Source organism: Paralichthys olivaceus, chromosome 1 (assembly GCF_024713975.1).
Source record: "Paralichthys olivaceus isolate ysfri-2021 chromosome 1, ASM2471397v2, whole genome shotgun sequence".
Lineage (NCBI taxonomy): Eukaryota > Metazoa > Chordata > Actinopteri > Pleuronectiformes > Paralichthyidae > Paralichthys > Paralichthys olivaceus.
The window spans coordinates 30,025,369-30,052,500 of record NC_091093.1 but is presented as its reverse complement, the minus strand read 5'-3'; the positions used below and the strand labels follow the sequence as shown (position 1 = coordinate 30,052,500).

General features: G+C 43.8%; 2 protein-coding genes across 7 annotated transcripts in view; one reads left to right on the top strand and one right to left on the bottom strand.

Annotated features, from left to right (window-relative positions):
* LOC109641291 (annexin A2-A-like) overlaps positions 1–8,113 on the top strand; it is an 8,427-nt gene extending 314 nt beyond the window's left edge. The window contains exons 1-13 of one of the 3 annotated variants that reach the window (XM_020105695.2): positions 1,176–1,294; positions 4,033–4,094; positions 4,338–4,431; positions 5,023–5,117; positions 5,209–5,322; positions 5,448–5,538; positions 5,845–5,924; positions 6,057–6,116; positions 6,266–6,359; positions 6,726–6,821; positions 7,211–7,269; positions 7,353–7,475; positions 7,916–8,113. In XM_020105695.2, coding sequence (XP_019961254.2) covers positions 4,044–4,094; positions 4,338–4,431; positions 5,023–5,117; positions 5,209–5,322; positions 5,448–5,538; positions 5,845–5,924; positions 6,057–6,116; positions 6,266–6,359; positions 6,726–6,821; positions 7,211–7,269; positions 7,353–7,475; positions 7,916–7,975 — 1,017 coding nt within the window. In that variant the 5' untranslated portion in view covers positions 1,176–1,294; positions 4,033–4,043 and the 3' untranslated portion in view covers positions 7,976–8,113. Of the gene's footprint in view, positions 1–1,175; positions 1,295–1,533; positions 2,026–4,032; positions 4,095–4,337; positions 4,432–5,022; positions 5,118–5,208; positions 5,323–5,447; positions 5,539–5,844; positions 5,925–6,056; positions 6,117–6,265; positions 6,360–6,725; positions 6,822–7,210; positions 7,270–7,352; positions 7,476–7,915 lie in introns of those variants that run through there. The other 2 variants (XM_020105696.2, XM_069530559.1) reach the window with 2 other exon arrangements.
* Positions 8,114–8,268: 155 nt separating this feature from the next.
* LOC109641292 (forkhead box protein B1-like) overlaps positions 8,269–27,132 on the bottom strand; it is a 49,041-nt gene continuing 30,177 nt past the window's right edge. For 2 of the 4 annotated variants that reach the window (XM_069530236.1, XM_069530246.1), the window contains 2 exons: positions 26,803–26,943; positions 8,269–13,733 (listed from right to left, as the gene is read on the bottom strand). In XM_069530236.1, coding sequence (XP_069386337.1) covers positions 10,813–13,733; positions 26,803–26,911 — 3,030 coding nt within the window. In that variant the 5' untranslated portion in view covers positions 26,912–26,943 and the 3' untranslated portion in view covers positions 8,269–10,812. Of the gene's footprint in view, positions 13,734–15,211; positions 16,033–26,802; positions 26,944–27,132 lie in introns of those variants that run through there. The other 2 variants (XM_069530253.1, XM_020105697.2) reach the window with 2 other exon arrangements.

Genomic DNA, 27,132 nt, shown 5'->3' with positions numbered 1-27,132 from the left:
CACTGAGGAACCCTCACTGAGGAACCGTAACTAAGGAACCGTCACCGAGGAACCGTCACTGAGGAACCATCACTGAGGAACCGTCACTGAGGAATCGTCACTCAGGAACCATCAGTTCTTACTTTTCATGCCTCCTACCTTTCTTCCTTCGATGCGTCCTCTCTTTATATCCTCAATTTCCTTCCAACCTTTCCTTCCCTGCAGCGTCTTGACGAAAGACTTAAGATCTGAAATAATGAACTGTGGTCTGACTTCATTTTCTCTTCTCGTCTCAATAATGACTAAGACTATAATAATAATAATAATAATAATAATAATAATAATTAAAGCGTGAGCTCCTCAGGCTTCAGCAGGTAAAACAAGCCCACTCTGCCCCCTTGTGGAGAGGTTGTGAACAGCTGGATGATCAAACTTGTGTCAGCACTGACAGAGGAATGAAGATCTAAAGATGATGACAAATAATAAAAAGAAATGAAAGAAAGAAAGAAAGAAAGAAAGTGAAAGACAAAATGAAAGGAGACGCCTGGGACAGACTGATGTGGTCAAGATTTCCTCACGTTACTTTTTACAGTGCACGAATGTTTACAACACAAAAACAGTCTGTTTCCGTGGTAACCATATCCACAGCAATTACATGTGCTTCAGACCTGAACTCGACCTTTGAGACTGAACGATAACGTCGCTCTGAGTCGACAAAAGTCACAAATGATTTTATAGAAGATTGCTCATGAGTCTGAAATGTAATAGATTACAAAAATATAGAAACTAAATATTTACTCAAAAACACTTAAAACCGCCTTAGACATGATTTAATATCTTCCTCATAATCATCATGAATAAAACAACCGACAATGAAAGAAACCATCTCTGAGAAAAGTTTAATGTCTACTTTGACTTCTTAGTTTGATCCATGTCCCGTCGTCATAGCGACAGCTCTGACCTCTGCCTCTGTAAACGTTGCTGAGTCTCACTCTGTTTCTGAAACGCTGCCAAAGTCATTTGAACAGAATCCAACATGTGGATCTCATCGTCAGAGCCCGACTTCCTGTTTTTCCCTGATCCACAAACTGAGCTGAGGTTTGTCTTGTGTGGACGGATCGAGTCCAGCAGATATCCACTGTCCCGCCTTCAGGTGTGATGTGTTCTGGTTTAATCACCGATGGTCATCGACCTTGGGAGCGATAAAGCGGGTGTGACGGGGCGGAGGGGGCGTTTATGGATCTGACAAAGTTCAGGAATTTAAAGTGATACGACCTCACCTACTCCCTCAGCCACAGCCTCTGGGGAGGTGCAGGTGAGTCACAGCAGGAAGTGACCTCACTGAGGGGGTTTGATTACGCTCAGTGAAAAATGGGGGTTCGATAGAGAAAAAGTTCACTGTGACTTTAAAGTCATAACATCCTCCGTATTTTCCCTGGAGGCGTGAGGACGCTTTACAGTACGGTTTTGCCATTCATCCATTCACAAGGACACTTGGGCAGAATGAGGGTGGGGTGGGCAGGGATCAGACTGCTGATCTTCTGGTTAGTGCACAACCCACTCTACCCCCTGAGCCACAGCCACAACACCAGAGCGTCACAAACTGGGGCCACTTCAACAGAGCACCTGTTCAACATCAGCACGTTATCGTCATTATTGGAATGTTTGATGGAGTTTGACGTGATTTCTTGGTGAACGTGGCAGAATGTTGCCTTTGATAAGATAATGAACATCAAAGTATGAGGCATCGACGGGGTTGCTATGGAAACCTGCAGATTATTATACTTGGTGTCTGAGGCTGAGAGGAGGTGAGCAAGTCCGAACCTCAGTGAGGAATTTATGTCCATGTGTTGTGCACTGAATCATCCAGGCAGCGAGATATGAGAGCGCGTGTGTGAGTGTGTGCGTGTGTGAGTGTGTGCGTGTGTGTGTGTGAGTGTGTTTGTGTGTGTGTGTGTGTGTGTGTGAGTCAGCTGGTATTTAAACACCACACCCTGTTCTGTCCTGATTCATAACGGAGCTGCTGCTGCTGCTGTTTCTCTGAAGGTAAGAACAAATGAAAACTAGATTCATTGTTACTGTGTGAGGGAACGAGTGGATGAGTGGATGGATGAATGAATGAATGAATGAATGAATGAATGAATGTTCACTCTCTCAACTTTAACACTACACAAAGTATTAAGTATTATTTTTCTGTGGAGCTTTAACTGCAGAAAACATCTGTCGGACAAGTCATTAAGTGTCTGTGAAGAATCTATTAAAAGATGAAACGTCGCTCAGGAGACTCGTACGAACAGTTTGAGAAGTGATAACAAGCGGCTGGTCGCTGGGTGCGGCCGCCAAACTCTTCCCCTCGGACCCACTGTGTTCTCTGCCCGCCTGTAATTACCACAGTATCATGTTCATGTCATTAACTGAGGGAGGATCACACGGAGGCGTTGATGAGACGCTACAGAGTCAGAAGTTTATTTCTCCTTTTCTCTGGAGTTTTCACAAACATCACATGTTTAAATCAGATCTGTGCAAAGAGGCTTTTATTTTGAAGCTGGAGCTGCAGGGCGATGATTCATTCAGTTTTGTTTGGCTGCTTGAAACTAAACACTCACATCCAAAGATTATGTTTCTGGAAAGAATGTCCACGAGAGGCTGAACGAGCTCTAAGTGAAGACAGGCTCAGCTGCAGCTCAATCAATCCTGCAGACAAACACAGGAAGACAACTTGAACAGTTTGCGAGCGCAGGTCACAGAGGTAGAAGAAGAGAACAAGAGGAGAAGACATGAGAGGAACAACTGGACGACTCAGAGGAATAAAGTTTCCTTTAAATCTTCAGGTTCAGAGGTCAACACCTGGAGCATCATTTATTTATTTCCTCTCTCCACGTTTGTGAATGATGACACAGACGCCCACATCAGTCACATGACTCGACTACCAGCGGTGAACACAAAGCGTTGCTAACACTTCCTGTCAGTAACGGTTCCACTTCGTTGTCGCTCCAAGAAAAGAAGTCTCTTACTTTTCACCATCACTGTTCCCCTTAAGCAACTAACTGCAGAGGCGACCTTTTACTTCCTGTTTACACCACATGACCAGTGTACGTGAACGGTCACGTGACGTGTGTTTGAAACGTTACTGTGAATGTAACTAAAGTCAAATGAGCCCAGTAACTTTTTTAATGTTCCTCTGACCCTCTGCCGGGGCCCGGGCCCCATGTTGAGAACCAGTGGACTGAACTGCTTTGTGTATATAAAGCAGCAGAAGTTTAACAGTGGAACTCATGAAGTCACTTTATTCGTGGCGTTGCCTTTAAATCGGCCTCCAGGACTCAGGACTGTTCGTACCAGTCGTTGCTAAGCGACAAACCCCCACTGACCCTCACTCACTTCCTGTTTTGGATGAAGACCAAGGGTTGACAGTTTACAGCTTTGATTCAGACAGTGTGTGTGTGTGTGTGTGTGTGTGTGTGTGCGTTACATAACAGGCTCCACATTTCTTCAGCTCTGTTTGCTCACCATCAACAGTCCTTATCTGCAGACACACCCTCTGTATGTCCTGGTCAATAAATCAAACACACCTCACTCCGTGTTTACGGCCTGCGGGATGTGAACTATTGTTTTAAAAAATCAAAGGAGGAGTTTAAAGGGACGGCGTCGCTGACCCTGGTTATAAAGTCGTCAGGTTTCCAGTCTGGCTGCCGCTCACGATAACTGACTCCACCCACAGGAAACAACAAACAGGAAGACATGAGCGTCAGGAAAAAAACAAACCCTGTCGGTTTAACGATGATTACTACACCCTATATAGTGGACTCGTAGTATCCCACAATGCATTGGGAAAAGTAGAGTTCAACCAGTGGTCACTCAAGAGTGTGTAACTTGTACTGCAGCCAGCCACCAGGGGGTGTTCCAGATGTTTTGGCTTCATTTTTAGGAGTTGTCCATCTTTATCTTCCGACGTCACAGCAGTGAACCTGACTGAACGTTATGTCACTTCAGTCGTGGTTGTACGTGTTTCCTCCTCTGGTGATGTCACAGCGACGCTCTGTGTCTCCGCAGGTGAACTCATCATGGCGCTGGTGTCGGAGTTTCTGGGCCAACTGACGCTGTCATACGGCGGGGTGAGTCTCCTGCATATCCCCCCTGCACTCCTCACCCACCCACCTGCACTCAGTCACTTCGTTTAGTTGCCTGCACTCGAGTGGTACTTTCATGTGATGCGACTCAAAGGCTCCAGACGCCTGCAGAACCGAATGTGCCAAATTTAACCCAACTAGATCCGTCAGGTTCTCCATCCGCTTATCAACACCCGGAGGGAGTTGCCTCCCGGACTGTGAGCGAACATGTGTCTCTGTCCTCTGCAGGAAGAGGAGCCCACATTTCCCACCGTGGTGCCGGTACAAGACTTTGACCCGGCCAAAGACGCCGCCAGGATCGAGACAGCCATCAAAACTAAAGGTGAGTGAGTCCAGCGACACACCAACACGACTCTGAGGCTCGTTGATCTGTCCATCACTGAAGACAGAGTCAGACAGTGTCCTGCTCAGAGTTTAAATAAAGTTTTACACTGCGGAGATGAACATGAGGCTTCAACCTGCACAACAGAAAGAGCTCAGTCAGATTTTAACAATCTTTCCTCTAGCGCCACCCTCTGGACAAACTCTACATTTTTTAGCTCGACCGCTGTTTTAATTTTTGAGAACAGATAACTCATCACGATGTTGTTGTTGCTGTAATGAACTCTGCGGCCTCCAGGGGACGATACAAAGACATTTATCTTGCGTTTATGTGAACTTGACACCAAAATCATCGTTTCCTGTTAAAGGTTTTTATTAAATCCACAAACTGTCGAGAAATCGATGAGTCATTTCAAAAAGTGCAAATATGAGGGTCCATCAGGGACGACTTGTCCTCTAGGGGGCTCCAAACATTGTCCTGACTGCGTTGTACTGTTCTAACGTGGTCTGACGTGAACTGCCTCCTCCGACTGTTACTGAACAATCCTGTGACGCTGGAGTGAAAACGAGAAATGAAATCTGTGCCCTGCAGGCGTCGATGAACAGACGATCATCGATATCCTGACCAGACGAAGCTCCAGCCAGCGCAAAGAGATCGCCTTCGAATATGAACGACTCGCCAAGAAGGTTAAAGATGATTGAAGATCTACTCCTAAGGTTCAGTTCATCATTTAGTCCTTTGATAAGACAGGCTTTTAAAAATACTGTACATGTTCAGGATCTGTCCACAGCCCTGAAGGGGGCGCTGTCTGGCCCTCTGGAGGCTGTGATGCTGGGTCTAATGAAGACCACAGTTGAGTACGACGCCTCCGAGCTCAAAGCTTCCATGAAGGTGTGTATGTGGGGACTGCAGGGGGCGCTCTACAGTCGCACTGATTTAAAGTTACAATCTTTTCAGTGACGTGTAAATGCAGTGTGATATGTGGAGTCTGACCTGTAGGGGGCGTTTGTGTGCAGGGGCTGGGAACAGACGAGGAGACGCTCATCGAGATCGTCTGCTCCCGGAGCAACGAAGAGATGCTGGACATAAAGAAGGTTTACAAAGAGAGTAAGCTGTGAAGTTAACATGCCCCCTAGTGGATTTCTGCAGTATAAGTCATAAACTGCGCCTCCTCCATGTTAGCAGAAGTAGAAGTTCTTATGACACTGATGTTTGTTCAAGTTTCTGAACAAATAAAAAAGAGCCCATTCATGTTCGCAGTGGCTTCTTAAGTTCCATAGTTACGTCTCACTGCCGGGCGACCTCTGGTGGAGGAAGTAATTATGACGATCTCTGCTTATTTGTTTCAATTACAGTTTGTTCAGTTTCCTTCGTGTTCGTCAGTTTTTTTTATTTTCATGTTTCTCTCTTCAGTGTTTAAGAAGGAGCTGGAAAAAGACGTCGCAGGAGACACGTCAGGAAACTTCGCTAAACTGCTGCTGGCTCTGGTTCAGGTAGATCCAATCAAGATTTAATGTTGGACATTTAAATTTTTAATTGTTACCTAATTTTCAGAAATTAAAATATAAATAAAACACCTGCTGCTGTTACAGAATAGTTCCAATGTTATATTTTGGATTTTACAGACAAAGAGAGATGAGCCTTCGAACGTTGTCGACTATGAGAAGATTGATGATGACGCCAGAGTGAGTCAAGTTTTTACATTTAAATTATGAATATGATTGTGCTGATTCCCTCAGCGACTGTTTAACGAGGAATTTAACAATCGATGAAGTGTCCCACAAACCTCTGTCCCCTTCTGTCCCATCTTCTGTCCTGTGTGTGAACCTCTCAGTCTCTGTATGAAGCTGGAGTGAAGAGGAAGGGCACCGACGTGACGACCTGGATCGCCATCATGGCTCAGAGGAGCGTCCCCCATCTGCGGAAAGGTGAACTAGTGAAAGTATTTTTTATTTTTTTACATTCGGTACTGATTTTTATATTTAATGTAGATATTTTTTGCATTAAATTAAATTAAATTTGTATTTTTAATTCAATGGAAACATTTTATTTTTCATTTAATACCTTTTTTTCATCCAATGAAAATTGTTCTTATCTTTGAATTAAAATGTTTATTTCATTATTGTATTTTTTAAATTTAATGTCACATGTTCAATACAGATCTATTCTTTTTTAGATTTACCTACATTCATCCTCTGTTTATTCAAATATCGAGACAGTGAGCAGGTCCAGAAATGATCCGCTGCAGAGAAACAGCAGCTTCTTCTCTGACTCGTTGTGTTTCTGTCCGTCAGTGTTTGACAGATATAAGAGCTACAGCCCCTACGACATGAAGGAGAGCATCAGGAAGGAGGTGAAGGGAGATCTGGAGAAGTCCTTCCTCACTCTGGGTACGTCCATCAAACTTCATCACCACCAGAACTTTTTAGCACTCATCCATCTGTAAATAATTAGAGACATATTTTAAATTCATATTCACAGTGTCATTTTCTGATCTTTGAAATTGTTTAAGTTAATCCGAGTCTGAAGTTTAAAGATAAATCAGTGAACCGGGTTTTCAGAGCATGAATTCACAATTCAGCAAATCACAGGAAGTTTGAAACGTCTTTTCTTGCAGTGGGACGTATTATAACCACCTCAAGTTTTATATTCCAGTAATATAAACAACAGCAGCGTTAAAGTTTCACGAGCTGAGAGCCACAGACATTGTAGTGGATATAATAAGACACTGGTGTAATGGTCCTTTAAGACGACAGGACGTGTGTGTGTCTCTTCACAGTGGAGTGCTTTGAAAACAGGCAGCTGTACTTCGCCAACAGACTCAGTGAAGCCATGAAGGTAAAGTTCAGAAAACAGATGAGACGTGAGCTCAGAAGATGAGACAGGCTGACCCCCCCCCCCCCCCCCCCTCCTCCCTGCAGAGTAAAGGAGCCAAGGAGAAGGTGGTGACCAGGATCCTAGTTTCACGCTGCGAGGTCGACCTGATGAAGATCAGAACACAATTCAAGAGGGAGCACAAACGATCCCTGTACCAGACCATCGCCGTGAGTATCTGTGTGTGTGTGTGTGTGTGTGAGAGTGTATCTGTGTCATTTTAACAGTATTATTATCAATATTATTGGAATTTGTAGATTCATTGATCTGCAACGCAAATAATTTGTCTATTTCAGTGAGAATTTAAATATAAAATAAAATTAATTGAATGACTGAATCAGACAGTTTGACCAGAAAGAAAAAAACATCAGTATTTCATTGTCTTAAATCCATTATGGATAAAATGTATCAATAAATCAAATAACTAAAATTCTCTAATTGGAGTTTTTTAGCTACTAAAAAAGTTGAGTGATGAAAATTAACTAAGCGTATTTCCTCAAGTGCTGGTCGGGTGTATTCAGTGGTAAATAATATATATATATATATATAATATAAGCCATAATACAAACCTGTAATACTTTAACTACATGAACTTCTCTGTGTGATTCAGGAACACACTAAAGGAGATTACCAGAAGGCTCTGCTCAGTCTGTGCGGAGGAGACGACTGAGACCTGGGCTCTGTCAGGACTCCGCTTCCCAGAAGGCCTGTGGGTTTGAGCGGTTAGCTGACTGGAGACCTGCTCACATGCCCTTTGTCATTTTCATCTGAAACATCTTGTGGAATAAAAAAAAACTTTTCACCTGTTTGTGTTTGCCTGCTGTCTTAATGGAGTGACCACCAGGGGGCAGCAGAGACACACAGAGACATTCTGCTGAGCTGTACCTGCTCTGTACATGTTCATGGGTTACACACGTGTACATATACACACGTGTACTTGTATTTACAAGGTCAATGTGAGTCTTTACTACAATCTGTGACGCTTTTTATTTGTATTATACATTCATACAAATATTTTTCTCAATACAAATACTACACCAGATGAAGAGCGAGGGCAGCAAATACTCCAACAGCAAAAAAAAAAAAAAGGGATAAAAGAATTAACAATTAAAACCTGGATTACAGAAAAAATACTGAAGAAAGAAAACTTCAAGATTTTCTCTGCTCGAATATCGAAGCCAAAAAAACAGTAAACAAACAATATCTTTAATTGTGTTAATTGTGTGATTTGTAACTTTTTCTGACAAATGAATAAAAAACAAAAACACTGAAACTTCTCGTAAACATGTCGACGTAGAGAGAATTATTTAAAAGACACATGAATCATAAATATATGATAAATACAAATTAGGATCAAATGATGAATGTGAATCTTTGACTTGACACCAGACATAAGATCAAAACATCACAACGCTCCTGAAACTAAACTGAGTCTGAATCTCTGAAACAGAAGCTGTGACACATTTTAACTTTCATGTTGGTTCAGAGTCTAAAAATCTGAAAATCAACTTTAACCTCCGAGTCTCTCTCACACACACACACACACACACACAAACACACACACAGGAAGAAACTTCTTCTCACTTTGTCTCAGTTTGTTTTTGTTGAAACGAAAAAGTCAAAGTGATGAAACAGTTAGATTCTTCTGAGCGTCTCGTCTCTCCTGAGGATGAACCAGTGTTTGTTGGATCAAAGTCGGTATTTGATGTGAAAATATTGGTTATTAATGACGCCCCAGCAGACGCACATGGCTGATGTGTGTTTGTGTAATCTCACATTAATTCATGTTTGATCATTAAATCAGATGAAAAGATTCCGCTGCTGCTGCTTCAGGTTGTTTTTCCTTTAATCGTTCGTAGGTTTTTGTTTTGTTTGTTTGCTGCTAATTTTTTAATTAAAGTTGCTGATTTTACCTCCAGCATCAGTCGCAGCTCATTTACATTTTCTCTGTTGCAGAAGAAAAACAGCTGAGAGGAGGAGGAGGAGGAGGGGGAGTTACAATCAATATCTTTGTATTAATCAATAACGTATAAAATTCATCTGTAACAGTGGGTCAACATTTTTGTTTGAGGAAAAGACGTCCGATTGGTCGATATTCTCTCAAAACACCTCATCAACATCCTCACAGTATTAGCCCCGCCCCCTCACAGGCACCGTTTGTATTATTATAGAAATAAAATATTATTTAGAGAAAAGTTACCAACGTGTGCATTGTCACATCCCGACTAATCAGCAGGAAGTAACATCTGACTCTGACACACAACCACACTGTTTCATCGCCGAGGGGAAACTTCAGATTTACTGTCACTTGGTCGTAACGTTGACGACAACATTAGCCTCCTGAGCTGCTTCCTGTTCATCACCAATAACAGAGTCAACATGGCGCAAAGACAGCAGAGGTGTTTTGTGGAAGAGAAGAGGGAGATTTACGACTGCACAGTTAAAGCTGACGATCATGTAGAGGAGAGGGGCAAAGCATGCTGGGATGGCACCAGGGAACCGCCTGGGAGAATCAAATCAAATCATCAAATCAAATCTTATTTGTACAGCCCAAATTCACAAACACATGTTGCCTCAGAGGGCTTTACAATCTGTACAGGAAGTGACACGCTCTGTCCTTAGAGCCTCGGTTCCAGACGAAGGGCTTTCATTATGTCCATGTGAGGTTGTTGAGTAAATGATCCGATGGTTCAACAGCTAAAAGTAAACATGGTAACAGAGACTTTGTTGGTCATCATCTAACGAGTGAACCATCACGTCACCTGTTAAAAATGTCAAAATAAAACGGAAGCGGATAACGTGAATAATGTACATTTTGTGAAGTTACTATCCTGATGTTTTATACCACATATAGAGTTTTATATAAACATGTGTATTTTATATCTGTCACCACACACTGTAATGCTGCGTTCCATTACACCTCAGAATGACAGACCTCGGAAGTTGCAACTGGCACGCCCCCTCAAGTTGGAATTTTGACTCAGAAAGTGGGAGGAGCCTCACCACCCCCAACTTTAAAATCCATGCAGCAGCAGTAATGAAAGCTGAAGTTTTAACTGTTTACTAACACAACTTTGATTAAATGTGTCGTACAGCTAGCGTCCAGTTACTGTCTGTGGACGGGGTGGGTATGCATGAAATGCCACGTAATGCGTCATCATGAACTGGTTTTGCAAATAATGGCTAGCTGGCTAACGTACACATTGTTCCTATCAACTCAGGTTTTTCAGGTGTGACATCATTCCGAGTTCTGAGCTGCAATGGAACACGGCATAAATCTCTGTTTTCATTTTTTGTTAAAAGCAAATACAAAGAACTGAAATATCAATTTAGAGCTAAGTTTTACTTGGTCACTTTATCTACAGACAATCAGTGACTGTAAATAAAGACGGACGACACGTCTCCACTTCCTCCCACTCTGCAAAATGAAGCCAAAACATCTCCGATACGAACGCTGCCATCTTGTGGTGATAACGTCATTTGTAGTCAGAGTTTGTGCAGGAGTGATCAGAGGTCTTGATCCAATTTATGGCCAATGTCTCTGAGTAATTCCGAAAGATGAATAATTGAATGTGCCTCGCTAATTATCAAGCTTTCCATTTCATTCACAGTATCAAAAAACATCTTCATGCTTTTTGTCCCCACGTTCCAAAACATCTGATCGTAGTTTGCGTTTTCGTCGTCTTCACTCGTGCTCGCTGCTGCAGACGATTTGTTGTTTGCAAACAATGCTGAATTATTGAACTTGAAGTGAAGTGGCAGTCCGTCTTCTGCTTTCGGACACGGGACACCTGCAGCACTGATTGCCTCGAGAACTGGTGGACGCCTGCCATCTGCGAATGTCACGAGAACCCTGACATTTTCTGCCACGTTGTTTTTGATGCATGAGAGAAATCGTTTCAAAAAATATTTCTGCCTTTGTGTGAGTTGTGTTAAAGCAGCCGGAGCTACGATACACACTGCGTTGATTTCTTTGACACCTTGCTCAGCAGTGGAGAGATTGTACAGATACTTCTGTGGTCGGCCTTCGACTGCAATGTCAACAATGGTCAGTGAGTAGTCGATTTTAAAACCGTCCTGGTGGTTGATTTTGTACTCGACCACTTCCGAGGTCTGACCTTTCACTTGACAACTTAACTGAGCCTCGTCAATTAACTTGAATCGGAAATTGTCCTTCCACTCTACACCCACAATGTAGTTGATCATTCCATTGATCAGAGTGGACGTTTCTGATCCCGGTACTTCTAAAAGAATTATGCTGCGGTTTCTCCTCAGGCCTTCTTTGCCAAAGTTAAACCTTCGGCATTCTCCTATGTTCACGTCGACTTCTGTCAGGGGCAGTTTGTAAATGTATGGGGATTCAGAATTAATCCTTTCACTTGTACGTTTGAGTGATTCAGTGAGAAGGGAGAGTTTTGTTGTGTGGACATTAACAGCAATGCTTTCCTTGCTCCTGCCAGCGACACCATAGTCGCATCTGACCCTGACAACATACTCTGTCTCTGACTTGAGCCCTGAAATGATCGCCCTTTCAGCTCTTGACATTGTTTGGCTCCACTGCAGATCTTCACTTTTCACCCCATTGTCTGTTTGGGCGTACTCTATGATGTAGCTCAGCTGCTGGACATCTCGTCCAACCTCAGCAGGTCTCTGCCAGCTAACAGATATTTCACTTGAGTTTGATTCCACTTGGGGTTTTCCAGGAGGGCTGCAGGGCAGAGTTTTAATGGTTCCACTGACCTCATGGACTGGTCCGACTCCTACTGAGGTGACAGCTCTGCATCTGAACACATACTCTGTGTTAGGACTCAGGTCGCTCACTTTGACCTCCTCAGCCTTTAACACCATCTTCTGTTGCCATCCATCCTCTCCACGGACACAGTACTCAACAGAGTAGGAGGTGACGTCCTCCGCTCCACATTTGGGAGGAGAAATATGCAGTGTCACTGTGTTGAGGCTTATGTTGCTTACTGTCACAGTTTCAGGTTTTGAAGGTGGTTGAAAGCTGTCGTTAACACAGGAGCCGTCTTTATAAAGGTAGATGCTGGAACCTTTTAATGTCTCATTTGTCAAACCCATTGACAGGAACTTAATGTTCTTGTTCTCCTTGTTGGACTCTGCAAAATCACTGAAGAGCTTTGCTTGTTTCCTCATTGTGTCAGATACTTCACTTGAAAGATACCATTGCTCCTTCTCTACATCGTAAGCTTGTGGATCTTGAGGGTCGTCTGGTTTGGTTGTTATTTTTACATAGTTTGATAAAGCTAAGAGGTACGGTTCAGCATTTCCTAGTGAGGTAAAGACAAAACACACAGCGTGCTCTGCACTGAGAGTTTCCTCGTGAAGACCATTCTGAGATGGGACAATCTTTGTGTTTTTCATCATGTTGGTGACAGATTTTAAAACGCATATTTCTCTCTCTTTACAGTCCAACCACTCAGTCAGGTGTTCACTGTTGAAAGGAGACGAATGTCTCTTCATCAGGATTTCTGTGAGTGAAGCCTCCTCTTCACCTCCTTCTCGGATTGCAGGAAGTTTCCCTTTCAAGTTCAGTTGAAATTCAAGCTTGAACTCGGAGCATTTTTCTTTGAAGAGTTTCAGTTTTTTGCAGATCTGCGGGAACTGCTGTGCAGTCGTTGTTCTCATTGCGTCGTTGCATCTGATGTCCAGCTCACTCATGTCCTCCAGGACTCTTTGAGCCTCCTGAACTAATCTTATATGTATCTGACAAACAAGTTGAGCAGCAGAAGAATCTAAAATTGTCAGTGGCAACAACCAGACCTTCACTGGCACCGCATTTTCTCCACTGAGTCCCAGCAACTTCGGCAGGCTTTGATAAACCTGTATGGCATCCTGAAAGGATGATGGGGGTTTAGGAAGAGAGAAGTCTCCATAGAATCTGCAGGAGAATTTCTCAACATTTGCCATTTCCTTGTTTTCCATTTTCAGGGTAGCTTCACCCTCAATAGCAAGACCAGGGATCATCTTGATCATTGCTTTCAATTTGCCCCGAATGTCTTGGTGATCTTCTTTTTCTGACACCTCACGGTCAAAGACAAAGAAGGCGTGTGCCCCATAAAGAATAGCCGTGACTACATGTGTTGCTATTCTCTTATCAAACACATACGGATGCTTCATGTTGCCTCGTCCGAGATGATTCATTGACAGTTCCTGGAACTTTGTGGTAGCCTTGTACTGCAGTGTGACCCTGGCCAGATTTCTAGAAGCCTTCTTGTCTTTCAGGTACTTGGCAGAACCGTCAACCTCAACCAGCCCACTCAAGAAACTGGCCTTCAGGGATGCTTCAACATTTAGAGCTGAAGTTTTGTCCTCAATCGTTTCTGATGCAACTATTTCAAAATCGCTATAGTTCTGTGGCTTTTCTCGTATGTGATTTTTCAGGTCATCGTGGTCCCACAGTGTCATTCCTGAAAAAGAAGGAAGAAGAGATTTCAAGATCAACCCGACGGTGAAAGTTACAGTTGATAAAGATGAAAATGGTTTTGAGAGCACTGATGTGCTGTGGAACCTGATAAGTACTAATGGTGGTACAAAGTACAGATGCTACAGTGCGGAAATTTAACCACCGGATAATGTGTTAATGATGTTAACGGTTCTCTTTGTCTCTGTACGGTTTGCTCAGATTCTCAACTTTGGGTCAGGCCTCGTCCGCCGTGTTAGTTTTGTTATATTATTATATATATTAGGATAGTTAACGTTCATTTGTTCCGGTTTTTTATTCAGATGATGATGATCCTGTGTTTAGTTATTAATCGATGGACACGCTCATGTAATAGTCCATTGTAAAGGGGCGGGTCGCAGAGACACTAGTTACTTTTGAATTATGGGCCTTCTGATGCTGTTTTAGCTTATGGAATTTTAGAAAGAAATGATTAATTTACGAAAAATATCTTAACTATAAGTTTATTAGGTTCTTTGCCCCTGGTAGATGCCGACCTTTGCCTAATGGTTAAGTCCGCCTCTGAGTAGGATCTGTTATTGTTTGTGAATCCCTACCAATGACTCACAGTGAACTATGCGGCTGATCAGGGTCAACTGCTTCCTGTTAAACTTGTTCTGCTGCAGACGTTGAGTTAAAGGTGAAGACACTGAGCACATTCAGTAAAATAGTTTTAAAGTTGATATTTTCTGGTTGAATGTTCAGAGTCGAACCTTTCTGTTTTTTAAGGTTCCTTTCTGATGCTTTAAGAAAATGTTCCTCCTCTTCTCTAATGATTTCACCTTGTCGGATATTTTACTGTATTTTAATGTCGGTACCAACTGTTGGTACCTGATGTAAAGTAAACTGCCTCAACATGTGTGAGAGAGAGAGAGATGGTCAAGAGAGCTAGAGAATGAATCAGAGAAATAAAAACAAAGCTACTGGAGTTTGTTTGAATGCAGCCGTGTGTGTGTGTGTGTTTGTGTGTGTGTGTGTGTAGTCCAGGTATTACTCATGTTGTGGGGACCTCAACCTTTTTTACACAGTCACGTTATGAAGACAAAAATCAAGTCCTCATAACGTAAATCATTAAATTCTAAGGAGAAGACATGTTTTAAGGTTAAGTGTAGGTGTAGTTTAGGTTCAGGTTAGGGTAAAGTAAATCTTAGGTTTAGCTTAAGGTTAGGTTTAATGTAATGTCCTCTAAAGTCATGCAGACACTGTGTGTGTGTTTGTGTGTCAAGCCCTGCCCTTCGTCACGCAGACCTGCAGCTCTTAACATGTCAGTGACTCAGAGATCGGGTCTGCTACGTTTGGTGTTGAGTCATTGGCTGAGACTACACACTCACAGGTCAAAGGTCGAAGCACGGAAACGTCCCAACACAGCGAAACAAGAAGACAAATACACCAAACACACACTTTAAATACTGAATATTTGGCTCTGATGCAAACACGAGTCCTCACCAGGTACGAGTAAGTCTCTGCGGCAGTCGTAAAACATCCCGAGGCAGAAAGGTCGACCGAGCGCCGCCACCTCCATCGTCCCTCCACAGTCCATCGCTCAGTCTTTGGATGTGGACAGTTTCAGTGAGTTCAGGCTCAGAACTGAAGTCCCCAAACTTTGATCAGGAGTGAAAATGAAAAGTTTAAAGTTGGCATTAAGCTGAGCCGAGTGCAGAGGATAGGCGTGGCCTCTGAGCTGCTGCACCCTGTCTAAAGGACAAACTCCACGTGACTGAGCGAAGGAAGGAGGTGCAGACGAGCGTCAGGCTGTTTTCAGAGAGAAGGTGTGACCTGTAAGACGACACTGAGGACCAGAGTCCGACCTGCAGCTGTGAGATAACACGCTGATGTTCACAGAAACTAAAGTTTGTTCTACACAGTAACTTTCACTTTCAAACTTTATTGACACTTGAAAATATACGTCTGCTAATTTATAGAGAATTATAGAAAGGATGCGTTTTTATGTCCGTGAGCTGGTGACACCTAGTGGCCAGAGGTATTATGTTCAGCCTTTGGTTTATATTGCATGCTGACTTATTATTACCTCATTCTTATTGTTCTCTTGCTGCTGTCACAGAAGATTTTCCCACAGTGGGATTTACACAGGATTATTTTATTTTATCTATTCTTATAAACAAGATATCTCAAGTACGTCTTGAAGGAATTTCCTCACATTTGATTCGAATGTTCAATTTAATGAACCGATTTCAATTTTGTAGTCAAAGGTCATGGTGACCTCTAGAAGCCATTTGTGAACATGATGATTAAGAAAACCATGAGAGAATCTTTTCAAATTTGGCACAAAATTTCACTTAGAATCACAGATTAAATAATTTTTGCTTTGTTGGTTCTGCGTCTTCTTTCTACGATTCCTCCTCCCGGGTCACATGGTCAAAACAAATGTTTTATCGTAGCTGTGAGATTAGACGGAGAGAAAAGGATGATGAAGTCAGCAGCTCTTCTTCTTCTGTTGATCTTCCGACCTGTGCGAGTGTTATTTGTTTAAAGCTGAGCTAATCTTCAACTGTCACGCTCCCATAATCCCATCGCCAGGCAACCCCCCCCCCCACACACACACACAGACACACACGGCCCTCAGATGAAGCAGAAATCACCACGACAGCCACTTCACCATGAACCAAATGTCAGCCTCTCCTGCGTTGCCGAGCTGCACACGCACAAAGATAATTACTGCCGCCGCCATCCGTCCTCTGACCGTTGCCTTTGGGACAAAAAACCCCACATGAGAAGAAACAGGATGTGTGAAACAGCAGCAGAGAGACCTGAGTTTAAAATCATCTTCTGAGCCTCACGTGAAAAAAGTGTATTTACCGACAATGGGCGACCTTTGACCTTTTCGATTTTTGTGCTGTCGTGTGTGATCACGCCGCTGGTTAATTAACCCCCGAGACGTTCTGAGTTCACACGTGAACAAAGACTCATGATGAAGTCAAGTCCAGGTTCAGACGGAGGTCGTGGTTTTGAACCATAGACAACGAATAATGATGGAGGAGAAAATCACCTGGAACTCCCCCATGTGGCTGGCTGCAGTATTGTGGTAAACCCCACCTCCTCCATGTTAGCAGATAGGATGTGGGCTAAACTAATAAACACAAGATCTGTCTTCTGTTTGTTGTTCCAGTAAATCATCAGAGATCATTGCTAAGACTGAAACATTACCCAGCAGCCCCCTCTGGAGAACCACCCCCCCTCCTGCCCCCTGGGCTCCTCGCGCTCTCCGTCCGCCCTCAGGTTCAGTTTTAATGACGACGAACAGAAACGATGCAGAGCAGGTCGCTGGGTCTCAGCGGAGTGAGAGGACCAAAGGTCTCGTCTCTGCCAGGGAATCAGACTCTTCTCTTCTGTCTCTTGTCACTGGTTTGGACGACGTCACAGAGCGGCAGCGAAGGATCCTTCTGTCACCGTCAGCTGTGCCCAAACAGATGCACTGTTCTCTTCACAGAACAGATGAAGATCTCGTCTCACGGCTGCTGATTTTCAGGACGAAGCAATTCCTCTAAAACCCAGAAGATAAGACGACGACAACAAATCGTTCATGTTTAATTCACCACAACAGATTTCACTGAGACCATTTAGTGGCTTTTCAGCTCAAATCACGGCTTCAAGTCATGAATTCTGATGAGAACAGCCGGCCGCCACCCCCCCCCCCCCGATCTGTAAAATGAACAATTATGAAGCGAGACGCTAATTAAGCTCAGAGATCAAGCGTCTTTCTCTCTTCACCCTAAAGGGGGTTTCTTTATCGGGCCTTTGATCAAAGCGGCGCCCGAGGATCGAGCCCCGTGACGACACGTTTCCCCTGGCTACAGGCCCCCCCCCCCCCACACACACACACAGTTTTTCAGGAAACTAAAAATTGACTCAGGCAGATTTCACAACAAACAGGATCCATATTGAATCATCATTACACACATGAAGAAAAAGTGTTTGAGTCAAAACAAAGACGAACGTTTCTCTGGTTCTGTGACTCCGTCTCTGCAAAGACAAATGCAAATGAAGCCGGGATATGGAACTTTAAAATTTTTATTTATGCCCGCCTACTGAGTTGCACATGTTTAATCTCCCCATTTCTTCTCCTCCTTCTTCTTCTTCTTCTTCTTCTTCTTCTCCTGCTCCTGAATATGCAAAGTGTATCAGGCCTGCATCCTGACTTTCATGTGAGGCCTCGGCTTCTTGACTGAGACTGTGACAGACGCTGAAAGAGATTGAGGAGTCAGGTAGAAGCAGAGTTCGCCCGCAGGCTTGAATCAGCGCCGTGACACGCGCCGTCTGCTAATTCACCCTGACGTGCTCCTGATGCCAGCCCTTCATTAGAAATATTTTTAAAGGGGCTCCGACCTCCTGCGCGCCCCGTCCGGGACCCGAGCGCTGTGTGTGCGGGCCTTTGATTCCTGCTCCTCCGTGGGTTTCAGGCTCGTCATAATGACAGCGCCGCCTGACAGCTCCTCGTCACGCACCTCTTGTCGTCTTTTGTGGGAAGTTTTGCAACAATTAGCATAAATATTTCATCTCCTTCCGCCCTGCGTCGCCCCTGCTGGTGCAGCTGAAACAGGATCCGGCTGATCGCGTCCCAGAGATGTCACTGAGTGATGCCGGAAAATGACAAACCTTTGTAAAGTGTACTTTTCTCCCCATGAAGGTGAAAAGATGAAGCAGGAGAAGCAAACAGCCAAACATATGTCGCCTTTGTGGAATCTTTTATTGAACATATTTGGGAGCAAAGCGAGCAGAGTTTGATTACGAGGCCAAAAGCCTACGTGACGACGTGCGGCAAATCTCCCTCGATGCATTTACGAGATATACTTGTACACATGATTTATTTCACACCAACTTATTTACATTCTAGAGTGAAAGCAATCTGCTGGAAGTTTACTGAAGGAGTCGTCGCTCCCGCCGAGCGGCGTGCACTACTGCTGACGAGTAGCAGAAAGTCAAGAAACTTTCAGGTGAGTGGAGCGGAAGAGCTCACTGAGCAGCAAACTTTCATTCCAGGCACATCTCACTCTGCAGATAATGAAGGAGCCGTAACATTATAAGGGCACATAACGCTGTGCCAATTAATCTGAGTCTGCGTGCGCCTGCAGCCATCCAGCAGCAAAATTAAATATATACTTGCATCTGATTTCAAAGGAGTTGTAAACCCTCCCTGGCTCCAGCGCCCACTGTGGAAGACTTTACTTAAGCTTGAGGAAGAGCATCATTAAAATTAAAGCGAACGAAGGGAAGCGGAGAATCTCGCCACGCCCGCCTTCGGCTACTGCTCAGCACTTCAAAACAAACTACACGGGCACACTGACTCCAGCGCTCCAGTCAAGCGCTCGTCGTTCACCATCTGATGTTGTTTGCAGGCGCAGAGCTCATCAGCCAAAGAACATGTATGTACGCAGATTAAAAAAAGGACGTAGGCTGGAAACGAATAAAGACTCTGGTCCTCTAGTGTGACGAGACACCGAGTCTTCAGTAATTATTCAATCCGACCTTCAGAGTGTTAAAGGCCCCACTGAACTACCAGGTTTAAGTTTCAGCTGGCGTCTAAACTCCGCTGTGGAAAGATCAGTGTTGTTGTTTACAGCTCTTCCTCACCGGCGTCGGCCCTCATCACCAAAACATCTGGAACCTCCTCGTCTTTCCAAGTTGACGTCTTCGTCTTCTACGTGTACGGCTCCTCTTCTTCATTCTGAGAGATTTGTTTTCTTCCAGTTTCACGTCCGTCACGTGTTAGAAACCTCAGAGGCACGTCCGCTCGCTCTGAAACTTTCGAGACATGTTATCAGGAGGCTGAAGGGAATCGTCCGGAGCGACCGACTTGGAGATTCGTGTTGTTAAATACAGAACATTCCAGGAACGTGTGCAGATTTGAGTTCACGTCTGAAAACAGGAGCGGGTCCTCTTTACGGAGGCAGCCATGTTTTTTTACAGTAGCCCCAACTGGACTAACTAAAGCGTTTCTATGACGACTGAAGCTACCGCAGGTTCTCTTTCATGTTTGAAAGGGGGGTTGAGGGGTGTTCAGCTGCAACACGACACTTCACCACTAGATGTCACTAAATTCTACATAATGAACCTTTTCACTTTAAAAACTATGAAGTCCTGAAAGTGTTTTTCTATTTCTTTCTACATCTTTAGTATATATTTATATATTTACATAGGTTGTTTATATTTCTGAAAACAGCTTTTCTGTGTGTGTGTGTGTGTGTGTGTGTGTGTGTGTGTGTGTGTGTGAGATCTTGTCTCCATGGTTTCATCCGTCTCTTCGTCTCTCCTCCTGCTGAGTCTCTCGGGCTGAGCTCGGCCTCAGTGACTTATTATTACATCCTGAGAATATGCAAATTGCAGCGGCTCGACGGTGTGTGTTTTTGATGGAAGAATACAAATCACCGCAGACATGACACTTTTTTAATTTTCCTGATGAATGTAATGCTTCAGAAAGAGGAAGGATTGATGACGGGGCGTAATGAACTCTTTAGCAGAGCGACTCTGAGGCTTTTCATTATACTGTCCTGTGTGAAGACGCTCGTCCACAAATCTGTCTCTGCTGCTCCGGAGCTGAACCTCAGAGCGACACCGTCCTGCTCAGGTGAAGAGTCACTGTGTGGTCACATGGAAGTAATCTGATTACTGCAGTAACTGTGTTACTGAACTTAAATAAATATTCAGGTGGATCATTTCAATAAGTGTTATGACTGGAAACTGTTTTCATGCTTCAATGTTGAGAAAACCCCAGACTGTCCTCAGACTGTCCTCAGACTGTCCTCAGACTGTCCTCAGACTGTCCATCGCTGCTGCTCCTCTTTTCAGCCTCTGTCTCAAACTCTTTAGCTCCTGTCTCTTTAAGACCCCCCCCCCCCCCCTCCAGTCTGCTCTGGTTGGCCAGCTGGTCCACTGTGCTGTGATTGGTCAACTGCTTCCATCACCCTGTCACTGATCATCTCTGTATACAGTCGCCTGGATCAGTGACCTCTGACCTCAGTGCTTCTCTTTGTTGTGACTGAACGATGGACGGTCCATGGTTTCGAACTCTTCCCTCGGACCTTTCATAGGAAACCTTGAGTGTGTGAGTGTGTGTCTGTGTGTGTGTGTGTGTGCGCTTTAACACAGTAATGGCCTCCATTCATTATGAGGCCAGTTTATTTTCATTTTACTCTCTCGGCTCCGACAATTAAAAGGAGCAGCTGAGGAGGTGATGGAGGGACTGGGACGCCCAGAGGTCGCTCACCACTTTACGTGATAAATTAAATACTATTATCAAGACTCCTCCCCCACCTCAACACACACACACACACACACACACACACACACACACACACACACACACACACACACACACACAACTCTATCTCAGTGAGGACACTCATAAAGCTGCTCATCCGACCGACACAAACCTAAACCTGATTCTAACCTGAACCCTCAAACTGACGCAGTGAGGACCAGACTATGTGTCCTCACTGCGTCTGTACCTGGTCCTCACATAGATAGAAATACGAGTACGTACACAACTAACATAAAAAAACAGCCTGAAATACTTCAAATACTAAAATATAAATACAAATACATTCTCGATTAGTCTGAGACTTTACACCGATCACCTTTATATACAGTGGCTTCTTCGGACAAATAAAAAATTAACTTGTTGTCCAACATGTCCTCTCGTAAAGTTCTCCCTATCGTTTTTCCATTTTCGCGGAGCTGAGACATCTCATGTCCACCTCGCTCACTGTCCCTGCGTCATATTGTCTCGTTCCTTCTGATCATCTTCTCTTGTTGCTTCTGTTATTTCTGTCTTTTAATCCCTCCCATCTTGTTGTTCTGTCCTCTCTGACGTCTTACAGTGCCGTCCCTCTTATCACGTCCTCTGATTCTGTTCATCAGTTACGTCTTGGACTCTTCATCGTGTCCTCCTCCTCTCCATCAGCTTTTGGTGTCCGTATTGTCCCCCCTCTCTTATTGTCCTCTCGTCCTCCTCTCTCTGTTCACTCTGTCCTCTAAGGTTTTGTGTTTGCGTGTCCAGCGGAGCCTCGTCCACAACAAAACACATATTAGCATTAGAGAGCAAACTAACATATTAGTGTGCAGCTCATCTGATGGGACGGGCGGCGCGGCACAATTAGTCATCCGGCAGGGGGACAAACACAATTACAGCGAAGCAATAACCGAGAGCAGAGAGGAAAAAAGAAAAACTCCTGACCTCTGCATCTCGGCTCCATTTAAATGTTTGATGTCTCATTGAATTAGTATCACAGTGTGAAAGACAAAGCTAATGGAAATGAGCCAGAGACAGGCAATACTGCTGATTGGGCCTGATATAATTAGAATAATATCACGTCCGGCGTTAATAACAAGGAAAGGAAATAAATAACGGGGAGATCAGTTAATAGGCGCCGCGCTAAAATGGCTGCGTTTTAAATATGCCGAGGCCAGCGCTTCTTTCTGTTTACTCATGGGCCGCTGATCGTCTGAATATTGATGTGGCGGAGCGATCGTCGGTGAAGGATCCTCCGCTCCCAGCGCCGAGGAGCGAGGGAGGAGGAGGGGGGGCTTTTTCATCTTGATTATTCATCTTGATAAATACATAAGGACGGACAAAATTATGGCTGTTTTTCAGGCGGTGCAGGTTTGTACTGGGGTGAATTAGCTCCTGATAAATGAGAGAAGTGAGTCTGAGCGGCGGCGGCGGCGATACCTGCCTCCTCCAGCTCTGGTTCATCTCAGGATCCACAAATATTAATTTACATCCCGACAGTTACAAAGAGGAGTTTTCATTTTTCCTCCCGAGGAAATGATGAGAAAAATTGAGCCACGGAGAATTCTGGTTGGGAAAATGTTTTAGTTGATCCACAGTTTCTGATTGTGACGTGTTTTAATGCAGCTTATTACAATTTCCTGTTCAAATTAAAAAAAACTGTAAGAGTCAAGAACAGATGCTCTGGTTCTGGAAAATGTGTTTTAATTGTTTGTTAATAAAGAATTTTCTCATGTTAAGATGCTTCAAAGCAAAAATCTTAGACAAGAGCAGTAACGGCCCGTCAACGTGTTCATGTTCTGACCAATCAGGACACATCACTCATTAGCACATTATTCTATGACTTTAATATAATATATTTTATATATAATATAATATATATTATGTATAATATAATAATACTCTTCAGTGAAAGTTTGTACATCTTAAATTACAGGACATTCCTTTTACTGCATATGTTAAAACCACTGATTTTATTTATTTACTTAGTTTTATTACAGTTAAAAATCAACATGATGCAGAGAAAATGATTAAAATGTCTTATATCAAAATGTAGTAAAATCATTTTGATCTGTTTTCTCTATAAACGTATAAATCTTTATGAATCTGTGCTGAATTTCATGTTTTGGAGAGAGTGAAGTTTGGCTGATTCCTCGTGGCCTTTATTTTATTTTGAAGATCTGGGCTCCACAGAGCGTAACAGAAAACACAGCGAGAGGAAGCTCATTAATGTCACATCACCAACGACAACACGACTTCACCTGAGGAGGAAAACAAGCAGCAGATCGGCACAGAGGCACTCTGGGTAAGAAAAAAGAGGAAGCGCGGGGAGGGAACGTGAACATCCATCGCACTTCAAATATTATCTCACGGCGTCAGGACTGATGGAGCGCCGGGCCTCGATGTACGGCCCGCCGACGCTCCCATCATCCGTCTGCTCAGCGAACGAGGTCTGAGACTCCATTACTGTAAATCTACCTCCTGCTTCCATGATCCAACACGTTTGAATCAATCAACAGAGTCTGATCACAGCGTCATGGATTATGAAGAGCGAAGGTTGGCGAGCAGAGAAGCGGAGAACGTCCACGGCGGCAGATAATAACTCCTCTCTGATTCCGGTCTGTGGGATTAAATCAGGAAGAGACGCCACCCGCTCAACCACTTCCTGTTAATAATATTCCTGTACGCTGAGACAGCAGCGATCTCGAATTGTTCCGCTCGGCGTCGGCGTCGCCTGAATTAACCCCACCCTCCTCAGAGCGCTGCTGGAGACGACCTGGCGGGATTAAAGCGGCACTCGGCAGGATTCTCCATCATGATGATGTTTCAGTAATAAAGTCACAGAATGAACGAGTGAGTCAGAGAATCAAACCTTTAACCGCGTGAAGCTGCTGTTTCCACGACAACAACAAACTTCTGATGGAATCATGTTGAGTTTTCTTTGTTCAGATATTTGATATTTGAAGTTTGTAATGTTTTTTAAAGTCTCAGTGGAACGAAGAGCCCCACTTTAACAGACCCTGACTACTGAGCACTCTGACGTGTTCCTGACGTGTTCCTGACGTGTTCCTGACGTGTTCCTGACATGTTCTGCAGGTTCTGTATGTGAGAACAAAATTCGCTCCAGATATTTTCCAGAACTTTTCCTTCAGTCCGAGGAAAATGTCTGGAAAATGACAATTTCAGTTTTTCAGAGAGACAAACATTAATGTCGAAAAACATTGACTTTAAAATCTTCCGTGCAGATAAACCAGGTAGGATGAACACAAAGTTTTTTAACTTCACTCTGCACCACAGACTGTCGGATCATTTCTTTCCTGGTTCAGAACCACAGCTTCAAAAGAAAAATGATTCATCTTGTTCTTTAACCTTCGTTACTTCAGAAACTTTCCTTTTTTAAAGTCAAAATAATAATAATAATATTCAAAAGCTGAGTTTTTTTCAGCTGCTATTTACATGTGAACTGCATGAAAGAAAAAAAAAAAAACCCAGAGGAAGCAGCGTTTTCATTTCCAGGAACTACGAGAGATTAAAGAGATAAAACTGAAGCACTTTGCTAATTAGCGTAGCAGCAGAGACGGCGTGAAGACGTTCTGTTAAATGGAGTCAGAATAAAACACAGGACTGAAAACAACAGAGTGAATGAACGACCCCCCCGAGGGTCGTTTCATTACATGTCGATGGAAATGATGCAAGAAGCTGCACACTGATCTGCACTGTAAAAAATGACAATCATTTCTGTTCAGCGTTATTAGATTCACATTAAATCAACTCAGTGTCCAATTTACTGTCGAGTTTAATTTCAGAGACACAACGAAGAAAAAGTGAAAATTCTCCTTCATCTAATCAAAGCGCGACAGAAACTTCGACGATGCAACAACTGTCTTTCAGGAGGCGATTAGAAAAAGAACAAATGACCTAAACTCTTCATCGTGTGCAGAGAAAACGAGAGGAGAGTCAGAGAAAAGAGAAAATAAAGAGCTGTGACTCGAAGGAGAATTCAGTGAAACTATAAAAATACAAATCTCTCAGAATGAAGAAGAGGAGCCGTACACGAAGAAGATGAAGAAGACGAAGAAGTTTATAATCATTAATTATCTAAACTGTGGCGTCTCGCCTTGTTCTAATTTGTCCTGTTCTAATAAAAACATCTCTAACTCTTTGTTTGCAGCGTCATTTGCAGTCGCACTCCTGCTAGCTACAGCGTGCTTGCTCTATGGTCCGTGATGTTGTTACCGTCCACGCAGACAGTCGGACCTCGTGGTTTCATGAACGCGGGACAAAACTTTTTACATTGTGTCCATCAAAGTTGGGTTTTATAAGCTGTCTGCCAAATCAATCCCAAAGCACCTTCCGACACAAACGACCACATGACGTCCGTTTTTGGCTCCTACAGATGAGGGCGGGGCCTTTGACCCGTCAGAGATAAGAGGACGATCTGATTTGACTAAATTGCTGTGAGATTTTTTTTTACAGTGTTCCTGTGTTTTCCACATCAACGCAGTGTGAGCGTCGGAGCCTCCCGGTAACACGAACGCTCGGCTGCAACAGAAGAAGAAGAGGCAGCAGCACATGTTTAATTCATGGACCTGCACGTCCCTCAAGTTAATTCCACCGCGGGCCGTGTTTATTTCTGCTTTGTTCTTTTGTTTAAAGCCAGTTGTTGACAACTCTTGAACATGTCAAACTATCACCGCTAATAATTGCTTAAGGAGCTGGAACTTTCTGCAAATGTTGGTTCCAGCACAAAACCCTCCTCTCTCCCTCTCTCCCTCTGATTCTCTCTATGTCTCTCTCTCTCTCTCTGAAAGTCTCTCAGATGAATTTTTGATTTTTTTCCTCTCCAGCTTCTGACTCTCAGCAGAAACGTTCCCTCTGTAATTCAAAGCCACGCTGCGAGAGGAAGGAGAGAGAATAAAAAAGAATAATGTAGCTGCTCCTGCTGGTGCTTTCTCTTTTTTGTTCGGTGGAAGAAAAAAAAAAAAACTGTCAAGTTCTGCTCTTTTCTTTCTTTTTTGATTAGTTGAGTTTCTTTTCTCCGTCTCTGGCTTTTTGTTCTTGACCCAGCTCTCCTAAAGAGGCTCCTTCTTCTTCTGTGGTGGAGTTGGGAATAATAATGTTATGCTGAGGAAGATGAATCGGTACAAGCGGCAGCCCCAGGGCGGTGTACACCTTCTCTCTTTGGGTCAATGCCATTTCTCTTCAGATCGCGACGCCGCCACTCAACTGGAGCTGCCAGTTGATTAATCCCAATTAGGTGGGCTGTCACTTTCCTGCAGAGAGAGGGAGGGAGGGAGGACGGCGACGTTTCCTCTCCTGTGCGACGCTGACGGAGGCAGAGCCAGGACAGGAAAGAGGGTTTTTCCACATGTGATCTGTGTTTCTGATCACACACGGAGGAATAATGAGTTTCTCCGTCTGAGACTCTGACGCCCCAGATGAGACAGGAAACATCCACAGCAGCTCACAGGAAGCAGACGCCACGGCGGGTTCGTCTCCGTGCGTTCATCCAGAGTCACAGCAGCAGATTGAATCACTTCTTAATAACTGAACAGTAAAAACATTGAGGCCTCAGCTCAGCTCACGTTCACGTTATTTGTTGTATGAACTGAAATATGAGGCTGTTTTTCACCTTTTTACACAATTAGTGACAAGTTGTTTGTTTTGAACTAATGAGCCGCAAAACTTTGAATCCTCTCAAGTAAACCTGAAATTCAGATCATAGCCGAGTCGTTGGCAGAACGAAGTACAAACTAATATCGGGTGTTTTTTAATCTTTTTGCTGACTCACCGTTGACTGTGAAAATGGACGACACGACGGCTCCTGAAAGCGAAGCCAGTTCACCTTGACTGCCCCCTGGTGGCTGAGCCTTCAGGAGGTCCTGCCCCCGACCGGCCATCGTCTCCCTCAGGGTTGATTCCAATAAAGCACCTGAACAACACAGCAGAAGGTGGAGAGAAATAAAAAAAAAAACGATATGGTGAAGTCAAAATAATGAAATGATCAAGTGGTGATTTTGACCCAGTTGTTTATCTGAGGACCTAGAAGAAGACATGTTGGACTGGGTCCACAGACTGAAGACACACTGCCCCCCCCCACTGACTGATACAGACCTCTGGT